This window comes from Neofelis nebulosa, chromosome 10, assembly GCF_028018385.1.
Source record: "Neofelis nebulosa isolate mNeoNeb1 chromosome 10, mNeoNeb1.pri, whole genome shotgun sequence".
NCBI lineage: Eukaryota > Metazoa > Chordata > Mammalia > Carnivora > Felidae > Neofelis > Neofelis nebulosa.
The window spans coordinates 49,615,909-49,630,221 of NC_080791.1; the positions used below are offsets into that span (position 1 = coordinate 49,615,909).

Here is a 14,313-nt window from a genome sequence, read left to right on the forward strand (position 1 = left end):
ATGCTGATGCTGACTTGTAGGGACCTCACATGGAGGAGCGCTATACTTACTGAATGGAGGCAAGTGGAATCACTTGTCTATCTTCCCTCCATTGTTTGTTTCTCTTGCTCTCTTTTATTTTTAGGCTGAGTGGGTATAGTTGAATTAGTTTATTTGTTTTTAATTTTCTTAATGTTTATTTTTTTTGAGAGAAAGAGAGAGACAGAGGACAAGTGGAAGAGGGGGAGAGAGAGGGAGACACAGAATCTGAAGCAGGCTTCAGGCTGTGCTGTCAGCACAGAACCCGATGCAGGGCTTGAACCCACAGGCTGTGAGCTCATGACCTGAGCCGAAGTCGGACACTTAACCGACTGAGCCATCCAGGCGCCCCTAGTTTAAATTAGGGCTCAGCCTAATTTTAAGTTTAAGCCTCAGTTTAAGTTGTGGCTCAGCCAACACTTTATCCCATTGCTTAACTTACTTCTTGGTCCAGAATGAGAACTTGGCCATTCAATAGATGCTGGTTGAATGAGTGATTGATTATGTATGTTGAATTAACATATATAATGCTACTGGTTTTTAGCACATGGACATCATTATTATAAACCTGTTCTATACAAACTGTTTATTTTCCTGAGGGAGGCCATCTTTAGATTAGAATAGCTTATGTATTAGGACTATATATAGCAATGATCATGGACATCAGGAGGTATGCAATTTAGTGCAGTTTTGAGAAACTTGCCTTTTGGGACCTCTGGTATGAATGTGAAGTAGGTAGAAGCTGGGTTATGGAGTCCCATCTGTTTTAGAATGACCTACGGAAGTCTTGCAGAGCCTGGTTTAGGCTGGACAGGCTGGAGCAGCTCTGGATCACTGGGTCTGCCTCAGACCAGATGCAGCATTTTCACTTCTGTGTCTCCCAAGTACTAGAGAAATTCATCTCCGTGATCCTTTTTTTTAAAGTTAATTAATTAATTTATTTATTTATTTAGAGAGAGAGAGAGAGAGAGTGCATGTGCATGGAGGGGGGGCAGAGAGGGAGAGATTGAGAATCCCGAGCCAGCTCCATACTGTCAGTGCAGAGCCCATAGGGCTCGAACTCATGAATCATGAGATCATGACCTGAGCCCAAATCAAAAGTCGAATGCTTAACCCACTGAGCTACCCAGTTGCCTCTGGCCCTATGATCCTAAAGGCTCAGTGGGCCTCTGTACTGTGGGATAACACTGTAAATTCAGGTAGATTGCACATGAATCTTACCATGTTGTAGGATTTGATAATTATATTTTAAATGGTGAGTTTAGTAAGTGAAAGGTTAAAAAAATCCCCAAAATTTAAAGTTCACTTAAAAAAAAACCTTTTTTTAAAAAGTTTTATTTATTTTTGAGAGAGAGAGAGAGACAGAGTGCAAGCAGGGGAGGGGCAGAGAGAGAGGGAGACACAGAATCTGAAGCAGGCTCCAGGCTCTGAGCTGTCAGCACAGAGCCTGATGCGGGGCTCGAAGCCACAAACTGTGAGATCATGACCTGAGCTGAAGTCGGGAGCTCAACCGACTGAGCCACTCAGGCACCCCCTAAAGTTCATTTTTTTAAATGTTTATTTATTTTTGAGAGAAAGAGAGAGTGCAAGTGGGGGAAGAATAGAGAGAGAGAGATACACAGAACCTGAAGCAGGCTCCAGGCTGTGATGTCAGCACAGAGCCCAATGCAGGGCTTGAATTCATGAACCGTGAGATCATGACCTGAGCCGACTGAGCCACCCAGGCGCCCCTAAAGTTCATTTTAAGCTTGAACTTATTATGTCATTTTTATCATTTTTGACACGTTTTATACACGTTTTAAAGTCTCAGTGTGTATTTTGTCTCTTTCAGTATAGATTAAAATTTCTTCCTTTAAATTCATCTTACTTTTTTTGCGTTGAAATATTTTCAAGTAAATTGCAGACAGCATGACATTCTATCTCTAAATCCTTCGATATACAGGTGTAAAAAGTAAAAACATTTACTTATGCAGCCACAACAATATGATCGCCCCTAACAAAATTAACAAGTTATCAGATTCTTCTAATACCTAGTCCATATTCACATTAACCTAATTGTCCTAATTATCATTTGTATCATTTGTTCAAACTAGGATACAATCTGGAATCATGCATTGCATCTGGTTATTTTGTTCCTTAAATTTTGTTTAATCTATTTTATTTATCATGACATTGCCTTACCATTGTCTTATCGCACATTTGGATTTGTCCAACTGCTTATTCAGAGTGCCTTTAGCTTGTTGTTCTACACTGTGTATTTCCTGGAAACAGGAAATTAGATCCATAAGAAATTAGATCTAAAGGCTGGAAAAAGATACAAGTTGAACATTTTGGGCACGATTTTATCATAGGTGAAGTTTGCTTTGTGTTGTACCATGTGAGGAGGTGCATACTCTATGCCTGCCCCACTGTTAGTGATGCTAATTTTCATCACTAGATTGAGGTGATGGCAGCCTAATTCTTCCATTGTAAAGTTCCATTTTGCCCTGGTGACAAGAGAGCACTCTCCATGATATTACTCTGGCACTAAGATGAATCTTCATTTCCCTGTCATTTATTCTCCTAATGTTTTTAACACCATGTGGTAATTCTTGCCTGAATCAGTAACTTCATAAGGGTTTGCAAAACTGTCATTTTTCTAATTCTGTCATTCCTTCTGCATTAGCTGACATTTAATTAAACAGAGGTCTTTTTCATTAACTGGGACTATTTGGTACCTTGAAACACAATTCTGTTGGAAACTCAGGTTAAATATTGAGTTCTTTTTTGTATTCCCAATTTCTAAATTAGGAGTTGGTTTAATAAATACCTTAAATGGTGGCATATGACCATATATATTTGTTTCCTTTTTGATATCCATCTGAACTAGTAGATTTTTGTGAATTGAATGCTTCAATCAGCTACAATCATTATTCTTTATATGTTCAATTTGTTTTATGTTCAGTTTGTTAAAACAAGCCAATAATATAGTCCCTTGTAGTTGGTTCCTATATCTGTTAGACATCGCTGCATTAATTTTTGAGCACTTCCTTGCTTCCATGCACAGCAAGATGTATAGGTTTATCATTTAGCTTCCTTGTCCCAAAATATTAGTCAGCCACTTCACTGACAAGCCCTAGTTCCTTTTAGTGTGGAATGGTATTAAACACCAAAATCCTAGTTCTTGGAATGTCAATTGTTACTGGGGTGACAGTGTTTATAGACCTTTTCAGTGGTCTGTTTAATCCTTGAATTTTGATATTGAAGTTTGGATAATGAAAATTCAAAACGTAAGGGATATCTGTATTTTAAAAATTTAATGAATTCATATCTCTATTTCCACTTCAGTTTTACCATACTGTGTTTTTAAGTAACTCCTTGATTTTATAATTGTTATCTTTTATCTTTTCTGTTATCACTGAGAATCTTGAGTACCAATAACATTGTTTTATTGTTGTTGTTGTGTTTAGGTAGGCTCCACACCCAGCGTGGGTCTTGAACTCGCAACCCTGGGATTAAGAGTCACATGCTGTCTACCAGCTGAGCCAGCCAGACACCCCAAACATTGTTTTATTTTACAATATAAAGAAAGTAACTTCAAAATAACAGTGCCAATATTACTACTGCAATTAAAATCAATTAAAAAAATTTTTTAACATTTATTTATTTTTGAGAGAGACAATGCACGAACAGGGGAGGGGCAGAGAGAGAGGGAGACACAGAATCTGAAGCAGGCTGTAGGCTCCAGGCTCCGAGCTGTTTGCACAGAGCCTGACACAGGGCTTGAACTCATGTACTGCGAGATCATGACATGAGCCAAAGTCAGATGTTTAACCTACTAAGCTACCCAGGTGCCCTTGTAATTAAAATCAACGAAGTTTAAAAAGTTTTGTGAATATTTTTGTAGCTTAGTTCGGTTTTAATGAAAGAATAAGTTTAATTACTTTTTTGTTGATCTCATTTACTTTCCTCTGAAATTTGTCTGCTTTGTTTTTGTCATAGGTTGATCATTTTGGATTTACTACAGATAAAACTTTTAAACAGCGGTACTTACTAGCTGATGAACACTGGAAGAAAGATGATGGATCAATACTTTTCTACACTGGTAATGAAGGGGACATTGTCTGGTTTTGCAATAATACGGTATGTGCAAATTTGTGAAATTCCTATGCTCACTTTGCCTTTTATTATGACAAACTAGAAAAAAATGTTTTGCAGTATATATGACCAAATATTACTGTACTTAATCAAGAAGCTCTTTAGAGCTTAAAGAATTACTCATGAAAAGAGTGAAATACTATTTTTGGACAATTGAATCTTAGATTTTTTTTTAATCCCAATTTATTTCTAGAGTGAATAAGGGACATGGGAATAGGAATATTATTGCATATAGATTTTTTTGGTTTTTGTTTGTTTTGATTATGGTCTCCAGGATATAAACATGAGGGCATGAATTTTTGTTTTTTTGTTTAGTATTGTATTTTCAGTCTAAGAACTGTGCTAGACATACAGTACATGCTCAATAAATATTTGTTAAATGAATGAATAAAATCTAAACAATGCCAGTGCAAATAAGAAAAACAAAATGCAAGTTTGATTGTCAAATAGGAATGGACAGAGGTAAAGTTGTAGCTATATTTTAGTTTAGCTTTCCTGTTCTACTATTTTTCTTATATTTGTGAGTAAAAAAATAGTATAGATGTTAGCTTGCTTTCCTGACCACACATTCTATTGTCTTTTATAATAACACTTAAATCCATTAACAAAATTTACTTTAGAAGGACACTTGAAAGGAAGATATTTTCCTTTTTTATGTTCTAGCGCTATGACTAGAAAATGTCAATTTTCTACCAAAAAGCTAGTCTGTGAATTACCTTAAACTGAAGACTGAATCACATTTTCTCCATTGCCAATGTCCGCCATGGTGCCTGGTATTCAAGAGGTCTTAGTAAATGTTTGTTGAACTAAACTGAATTGAAAGCAAAGATATCGACCCAATTATAATGTTATTGCATTTCTCATTTTTCAATATTTCCTGAAGACTGTTGAGTCTAAATATGTTAGTTGAAATCAAATAATTCAGGTCCTAGAATGTCTATTTCTCTTACATCAGTGACAAGTGAAATCAGGATTTATTTTCCATCAGATTTCTGCTTAGTTATTCTGTGAAACACCTGAGGCTGCTTTGTCTTTTTCTCTTTCTCATGTGTGATTTCCCATTTATGCCACGGCCATGGGGCAGCTTCTCGTGTCCAGTTATTTTTCCCAGCTCTTTTTCCTCTTTCTTATAGACAGGCAGATGTTCTTGCCTCCACTGCTCTGACAGGCAGCATAATTTAAGGCTTACCTTAGAAGTGACAGAAAGGAAGAGCTACACAGTGTAGGAACAGTTCCAGGGAAGTGACTAGATGTAGATCCTTAGAAGGGTCCTGGCCCTTTCCCAGCCCTAGACACCTCCCTTTATACTAAAATGTCCTGGTTGCACTATCACATATTCTGGATGTTCATTTATTAAGAGACTATAGCAGAATGGTCAAGAGTGATAGACTGGTTAGGATTGAATTCTGGTTTTGCCATTATGCTGTGTGACTTTGGGCAGTCTCTTCTTCTGTGCCTTGGTTTTTTTACCTGTTAAATGGGTGTAGTGATAATAATCTAGTTCATACAGTTGCTGTGAGGACTAAATAAGAGTTAGGAATTTAGGACAGTGCTGGCACATAGTGTTATTAAATTGTTAATATATTACATGGACCTCTTCTGAAAAATAAAAACACCCTGAAATAGATGCAGGCAAAAATTACTGACCACAATCAATGTTCAATTAAATTGCTTCCTTTGAAAGCCTGAGTTCAGCTCCCCAGAGGCCTGGCTATTTTGATAGATGATCCTTACCTTTAAGAAGCTCACACTCTGGGGGCACCTGGGTGACTCTGGGTTGAGCTCTTGGTTTCAGCTCAGGTCATGATATCATGGTTTGTGAGTTCAAGCCTTGTGTCAAGCCCCTAGTCGGGCTCCAGGCTGGTGTCTCACAGCCTGCTTGGGATTCTCTCTTTCCCTCTCTCTTTACTCCTCCCCTGCTTGTGCTTTCTCTCTCAAAATAAATAAATAAACTTAAAAAAAAGAATTTCATAGTCTGGTAGGGTAAGACACATATAAACAAATATTTCAGCGTAGTAATAGAGATCTATACCTAGCACGGTGGTGTTGAGAGGCAGGACTGATCAGCAATGCCAAAATGGGGGGGGCAGGCAGAGGAGGGCATGCTTGAGCTGGTTGTTACAGGGTCTGCAGATAAATGGCAGGAAATGGGCAAGGTGTTAAGAGAGAAAGTGAGGGTTATTGAAACCATCACAGATAACAGGTTAAATTCTCCATCGTCACGTGCATGTAGCTCTTTAAATTGTTCATTTATTGATCAAGATGAATAAAAACTTTTAGAGGTTCTTAGCCCTTGTTAGGAAGCAGCAGTTCATTAAAAAACAGCAGTGTGCCCTAGGAATGACAAATAGTTTTTAATCTGTGCTAAATTTAAATCTAATCGATTGATGTTGGCTGTCTAGAGTGCTTTGTTGAGAAGGATTCTGAGGGCACCACTTGAGGTAAGTGAAAAAATTCAGTGATTGATTAATGACCAGCATTAAGTATGGAAATAAGATCTGAAAGCATTTGATGATTGTACTGTGAAGCTAGCCTGTGCTTGAATCTTGGCTCTGCCGCTTTCTAGCTGTGTGACTGTTACAGGATATTTAAACTACTGTGCCTCAGTGTCCTTGTCTGTAAAATGGGGTTACTAAAAGTACCTGTCTCTTAGATTGTTGTGATAATCAAATGAAGTAATATATATGGAGTATTTAGAGCAGCCCGATACATTGTAAGTACTCAATTATTATTAGCTATTGTTAGCTACTGCTTATTTTTGAGAAAATAAGATTAATATAAAACCCAAGGGAGCCCAGTATGCTTATTTGTATTTCTTTTTTCTTTTATGTTGTAAATGTTTATGGGTAGGCAGCTAACTTACATATCTACAGTTTTTCCTAGACTATTTTATACACAGTGCAATTTGAAGACTATTTTTGACAAAATATTGATTATGCAGCTCCAGTGTCAGAATAAGGAGAGTTGGAATGATTGGTGGTTGAGTGACTTGGGCTTATTTTTAATTATCTCACTGTACTATAGTATGAGATTAACATGCAACAACGAAACAACAGTTATTTATTTGTAGAACAAATATAAATTGTGCAACTTCTCAGAGCTCTTTTTGGTCTGGTTTAACATTCATCTCATATGACTTGGCAAAAGGTTCAATGACTGTTTCACATAAAAAATGATTTTTATCCTGTGAATTTGTAAATTCTCCCTAGGGGTTCATGTGGGATGTGGCTGAGGAACTGAAAGCTATGTTGGTGTTTGCTGAACATCGATACTATGGAGAATCCCTACCTTTTGGTAACAATTCTTTCAAGGTAAGTACAGGCATACCTTGTTTTATTGAACTTCACTTTACTGGACTTCACAGATCATGTGTTATTTGCAAATTGAAGGTTTGTAGCAACCCTGTGTTGAGCAAGTCTATCAGTGCCATTTTTCCAACAGCATTTGCTTACTTTGTTTCTCTGTGTTGCATTATGGTAATTATTGTAACATGTCAAACTTTTTCATTATTATTACATTTATTATGGTGATCTGCAATCAGTGATCTAGAAGATGCTCACATAAGATGGCAAACTTAATTGATAAATAATGTGTGTGTTGTGACTGTCCCACCAACTGGCCATTCCCCCATCTCTGTCTCTCTCCTCAGGCCTCCTTATTCCCTGAGACATAAAAATGTTGAAATGAGGCCAGCTGGCCTCTGAGTGTTCCAGTGAAAAGAAGAGTTGCATGTCTCTCACTTTAAATAAAAAAACTAGAAATGATTAAGTATAGTGAGCAAGGCATGTTGAAAGCTGAGAGAGGCTGGAAGCTAGGCCTCTTGTAACAAACATTTAACCAGGTTGTGAATGCAAAGGAAAAGTTCTTGAAGGAAATTAAAATGCTCTTCCAGTGAACATACAAATGACAAGAAAGTGAAACAGTCTTACTGGTAAGGAGAAAGTTTGAGAGGTCTGGGTAGAAGATCAAACCAGCCACAACATTCTCTCAAGCCAAAGCCTAATCCAGAGCAAGGCCCTAATTCTCTTCAATGTGATGAAGGCTGAGAGAGGTGAGGAAGCTGTAGAAGAAAAATCTGAAGCTAGCAGAGTTCATGAGGTTTAAGGAAAGAAGCTGTCTCCATAACATAAAAGTACGAGGTGAAGCAGCAAGTGCTGATGTAGAAGCTACAGTAAGTTATCCAGAAGATCTAGCTGAGATAAATCATGAAGGTGGCTACAGTAAACAACAGATTTTCAATATAGACAAAACAGCTTTTTATTGAAAGAAGATGCCATTGAGGACTTTCACAAAGAGAAGTCAATGCCTGGCTTGAAGTCTTCAGGACAGCCTGACTCTCTTGTTAGGAGCTAATGTAACTGGTACCTTTAAATTAAAGCCAATGCACATTTACCATCCTGAAAATCCTAGGGCCCTAAAAAATTATGCTAAATCTACTCTGTGTGTGCTCTATAAATGAAAGAACAGAGCCTGGATGACTACACATCTGTTCACAACATGGTTCACTGAATACTTTAAGACCACTGTTGAGACCTACTGCTTGGGAAGAAAAAAGTTCCTTTCAAAATATTATTGTTCATTGACGATGCATCTGGTCACCCAAGAGCTCTGATGGAGATGTACAACGAGATGAATATTATTTTCATTTCTGCTAACACAACATCCATTCTGCAACTCATGGATCAAAGAGTCACTTTGATTTTCAAATCTTATTTAAGAAATACATTTGTGGGGCACCTGGGTGGCTTAGTTGGTTAGGCATCTGACTTTGGCTCAGGTCATGATCTCGCAGTTCTTGGGTTTGAGTCCTACATCGGGCTCTCTGCTGTCAGCATGGAGCCTGCTTTGGATCCTCTGGTGCCTCTCCTCTGCTCATTCTGTCTCTGAAAAAACAAACAAACAAACAAACAAACAAACAAAAAACATTTTGTAAGGTATAGCTGCCACAGAGAGTGATTCCTCTCTGATGGATCTTGGCAAAGTCAATTGAAAACCTTCTAAAGGATTCACCATTCTATATGCTATGAAGAATATTCAGGGTTCATGGGAAGAGGTCAAAATATCAACATGAACAGGAGTTTGGAAGAAGCTGATTTCAACCCTGTGGATGACTGTGAGGGTTTCAAGAAAGACTTCAGTGGAGGAGGTAACTGCAGATGTCATGGAAATAAGAGAATCAGAATTAGAAGTGGACCTTGAAGATGTGCTAAATTGCTGAAATCTTGTGATAAAACTTGAATGGATGAAGAGTTGTTTCTCATGGATGAGGAGTTATTTCTTATGGATGAGCAAAGAAATTGGTTTCTTGAGATGGAAACTGCTGCTGGTGAAAATACCGTGAGATATTGTTGAAATGTCAACAATGAATGTAGAGAATTAAACAAACTTTAAAGCAGCTACAGGGTTTGAGAAGATTGACTCCAATTCTGAAAAAAATTCTGAGGGGAAAAATGCTATTGAACAGCGTCACATGCTACAAAGAAATCATTCATGAAAGGAAGAGTCAATTGATATGGCAAATTTTATTGTTGTTTTGTTTTAAGACATTGCCAAAGCCAACCCATCCTTCAGCAATCACCACCCTGACTGGTCAACAGCCATCAACATTTAGGCAAGACCCTCCACTGGTAAAAAAGATGAAAGCTCAAAAAAACTCACTGAAAGCTCAGATGATGGTTAGCATTTTTTATCAATGAAGTATTTTTAAATTAAAGTGTATACATCTTTTGGGGCGCCTGGGTGGCTCAGTCGGTTGGGTGTCCGACTTTGGCTCAGGTCATGATCTCGTAGTCTGTGAGTTCGAGCCCTGCATCGGGCTCTGGGCTGACAGCTCAGAGCCTGGAGCCTGCTTCTGATTCTGTGTCTCCTTCTCTTTCTGCCCCTCCCCTGCTCATGCTCTGTCTCTCTGTGTCTCAAAAATAAATGAAAACATTAAAAAAATTTTTTTTTAAATAAAAAAAGTGTATACATCTTTTTGGAAATAATACTAATTCACACTTAATAGACTACAGTATGGTATAAACATAACTTTTATATGCATAGGAAGCCAAAATAGTCATTGGACTTGCTTTATTAAGATATTAACTTTATTGTAGTGGTCTGGAACCAGAGCTGCAATATCTCTGAGGTATGTCTGTATAGTTTTTAATTTTAAGTTTAAAAGGTTTTTTTGAAGTTTAGAATATTACATGTTCTAATTACATGTTCCACTTTAAGAAAGAAATGATAGCTGTAGCTTGAATAGCCTGAAATTTCAATGATTTGTATTTAATCTTTCCTTTTTTATATGCAGTTGAACAGATTGGGTGCTTTTTATTATTTTTATTTTTTTAACATTTTATTTATTTTTGAGAGACAGAGAGAGACAGAGCATGAGAGGGGAAGAAGCAGAGAAAGAGGGGAACACGGAATCTGAAGCAGGCTCCAGGCTCAGAGCAATCCACACAGAGCCCGATGCAGGGCTCAAACTCATGAACCATGAGATCATGACCTGAGCTAAAGTCGGATGCTTAACCAACTGAGCCACCCAGGTGCCTCCAAGCCCTTTTTAAACTATAATATTATCATTTCTAATGTTGATCATTTTTTAACTCAGTGGGAAATCTTAAGATATGGCTGCAGAGAATGTGAGGGGAACTTCTCATTGTTTCAGAAATATCAGTGAATTATTCTACTTTATAAATTATACACTTATAATATATATTATATTAATAATATATACTGGGTCTACCACAGGAAAAAGTATAATGAGCACTCAAATGTTTAAAAAGGTATTTTTCAATAAAATAAGGACAAATTATCTCTGTCTCAGTGAGTCCAAATGGCCACTTGGATTCCCTTCTGACCTTTCCTAATCTCACAAGGAGTTTTGGCCTTGGCCACAGACTGTACACCCAATAAAAAGGATACTATTTCCTCAACTGAGTCACTCATGTACTTTGTGATTCTGGGTATATGAATTTGCTATCTGTGCTATTATTTACATAATACTTTTCTTTAAACAACTAACTTTTCAAATTTTGCATTATCTTAACAAGGGTTTTATGTACTAGTTTTTTTTTTTCTAAATTACATTAAAACAAGTATTAAAATAAAAAAGATTACCTAAGATCATTATGCATACTACCAGTATGCATATACCATCTTTTTAGAAGAACTTGGGGCCAGTAATTTTCTAGGCTGCCTATTTTGAAAGGAGTTTATATATGTATATTTGTGTTTGTTTATTTTTGAGAGAGAGAGAGAGAAGCAGAGAGAGGGAGACACAGAATCCAAAGCAGGCTCCAGGCTCTGAGCTGTCAGCACAGAGCCCAACGCGGGGCTCGAACCCACAAACCATGAGGTCATGACCTGAGCTGAAGTCAGATGCTTAACTAACTGAGCCACCCAGGCACCCCTGAAAAGAGTTTTAATTTTCATTCTCAGAGGTTGTATTAGCTCATATTATAAGTAAATAAAATAAATGAAAATTTCTTGTGTTGTGAATGAAGAACAGAACTATTTGCTGATATTTGTTGGGCTATCGGGGGAAACTCTATTCTTTAGCTTATTATTCTGCATAATTATCTGATTAGGAGAGTTGATAGATCTTGAAACCATTGGAAGAAGTCAGCTTGTTGCAGATAGAAACATAATGCCACCTAGATCCCCATGGTTCATACTTTGTTAGCAAAATGGAACTAAGGGCTCTTTTTGATATGCTTCTTTCCCTTCATGTGCTCACAGAATTTGTCAGTAGCATGATGGTTAATATTACAAAATTATGCAAGGATTAGAAAAAAATTACACTCAACTATACATAGAAAATTGGAAGTAAAGACTAGTGATAGATAATGAAAGAGGAGGTAAGAGGTCAAGAAAGTATGTATCTTGGGGTACCTGGGTGGCTCAAGAGAGAGCAAGGTGGAAACTGCAGTGCTTATTGTGACTTAACATTGGAAGTTATACGTCACTTCTGACACATTAATTAGAACCAAGTCACTAAGCCCAGCCCAAGCTCAAAGAGAGAGGAATAAGACTTTTTCTTTTAAAGGAGAGATACTTTTTTTTTTTTTTTTTTTTTTTTAATTTTCAAGTTAGTTAACACACAGTGTAGTCTTGGCTTCAGGAGTAGAATCCGGTGATTCATCTCTTACATATGACACCCAGTGGTCACCCTGAGAAGTGCCCTCCTTAATGCCCATCACCCATTTAACCCATCCGCCCTCACCCTCTCCAGCAACCCTCAGTTTGTTCTCTGTATTTAAGAGTTTCTTATGGTTTGCCTCCCTCTCTGTTTTTATCTTGTTTTTCCTTCTCTTCCCCTATGTTCATTTGTTGAGTTTCTCAAATTCCACCTATGAGTCCAATCATATACTTTACTAGCTCCCTTAGTTTAGCAGGACTCTGAGCTTTACCCCTCTACATTGCACTGAGGAAATTGTCTCTAGGCAGAGAGACAGTGATCATGGGACTTACTTTATGAATATCCTTCTCTCAGGGATCAACGTCTTGTGTTGCCTGTTTTCTAATGCCTGGATGTAGTTGCTGTATTCCATTTTGTAACTCCAATTTTATAGTTGTTTACAACAGGGTAATTTCCAGTTGTTGGTATGCAGATATAATGATAATCTTTCTGATAAAGAAGGATGAGTTTGATTTTTATTGATGATTCTTCAGTTTTTCACAAGATTCAGTCTACCTTTGCCTGTATAGTAGCCATTTTATTTTTTAAATTTTTTTTAATGTTTATTTTTGAGACTGAGAGACAGAGAGAGAGAGAGAGAGAGAGAGTACAGTCAGGGGAGGGGCAGAGAGAGAGAGGGAGACACAGAATCCAAAGCAGGCTCCAGGCTCTGAGCTGTCAGCCCAGAGCCTGAGGCTGGACTCGAACTCATGAACTACGAGATCATGACCTGAGCCGAAGTTGGATGCTTAACAGAGCCACCCAGGTGCCCCAGTAGCCATTTTAAACGTTTCAAAATTTAAAATAAAAATTGTAGGGGCACCTTGGGTGGCTCGATTGGCTAAGTATCCGACTTCAGTTCAGATCATGATCTCGCGGTTCATGAGTTCAAGCCTGGCCTGAGCTGTCAGCTCAGAGCCTGGAGCCAGCTTGGGATTCTGTGTCTCCCTCTCTCTCTGTGCCTCCCCTGCTTGTGCTCTGTCTCTCTGTCTCTCTGTCTCTCTCAAAAACAAATAAACATTAAAAAAAAGTAATAAAAATTGTAATACAGCAGTTGTTTGTTAAGCTGAGAATTGTATTCCATCACATTTACTATTAAATATTACAGTTTGTTTCTATTGTTTCTACAACCTCAACAAGGTCTTTGGTAAATAGCATTTAATAGAAATTACATTTGAATGCAAAATACATTATGTTCTTCGCACAAACTTAAACTAATTTTTTAATGATTTATTTAAATCAGCAGTGTTATTGCGTTGACTGGGCATTTTAACTCAATTGCCTAGAAATTCTATTTGGAGAAAAACTTATCTGACTGGCTTTTTCCCTGGATCTATGCTATGCCTAAGCTGCTATTATGTGCACATTTATACTTGTTCTTTGTTACTTTTCTTTAGGATTCCAGATACTTGAATTATCTGACATCAGAACAAGCTCTGGCAGATTTTGCAGTGTTAATCAAATACTTGAAAAGAACAATCCCAGGAGCTAAAAATCAACCTGTCATTGCCCTAGGGGGCTCTTATGGTGGCATGCTTGCAGCCTGGTTCAGGATGAAATACCCTCATATGGTGGTTGGGTAAATGCATTTATGTTGGACATGAGCACTTCTTTTTTTATTTTTATTTTTTTAATTTTTAAATTTACATCCAACTTAGCATGTAGTACAACAATGATTTCAGGAGTAGATTCCTTAATGCCCCTTACCTCCTCCCACAACCCTCCAGTAACCCTCTGTTTGTTCTCTGTATTTAAGAGTTTCTTATGGTTTGCCTCCCTCTCTGTTTTTATCTTGTTTTTAGCCCATGCCTCCTCCCACAACCCTCCAGTAACCCTCTGTTTGTTCTCCACATTTAAGAGTCTCTTATGTTTTGTCCCCCTCCCTGTTTTTATATTATTTTTGCTTCCCTTCCCTTATGTTCACCTGTTTTGTATCTTAAAGTCCTCAAATGAGTGAAGTCATATGATATTTGTCTTTCTCTGACTAATTTCGC

General features: G+C 37.6%; 1 protein-coding gene across 5 annotated transcripts in view; it reads left to right on the top strand.

Moving 5' to 3' along the window:
* Positions 1–14,313, top strand: part of PRCP (prolylcarboxypeptidase) — a 141,515-nt gene that overhangs the window by 40,365 nt on the left and 86,837 nt on the right. For all 5 annotated transcript variants that reach the window (XR_009249654.1, XR_009249655.1, XM_058687637.1 and 2 more), the window contains exons 3-5: positions 4,000–4,140; positions 7,365–7,466; positions 13,717–13,898. Coding sequence is in view for 3 of the 5 variants with exons in the window: in XM_058687637.1 (XP_058543620.1) it covers positions 4,000–4,140; positions 7,365–7,466; positions 13,717–13,898 (425 nt within the window). In the remaining 2 variants the exon portion in view is untranslated. The remainder of the gene's footprint in view (positions 1–3,999; positions 4,141–7,364; positions 7,467–13,716; positions 13,899–14,313) is intronic.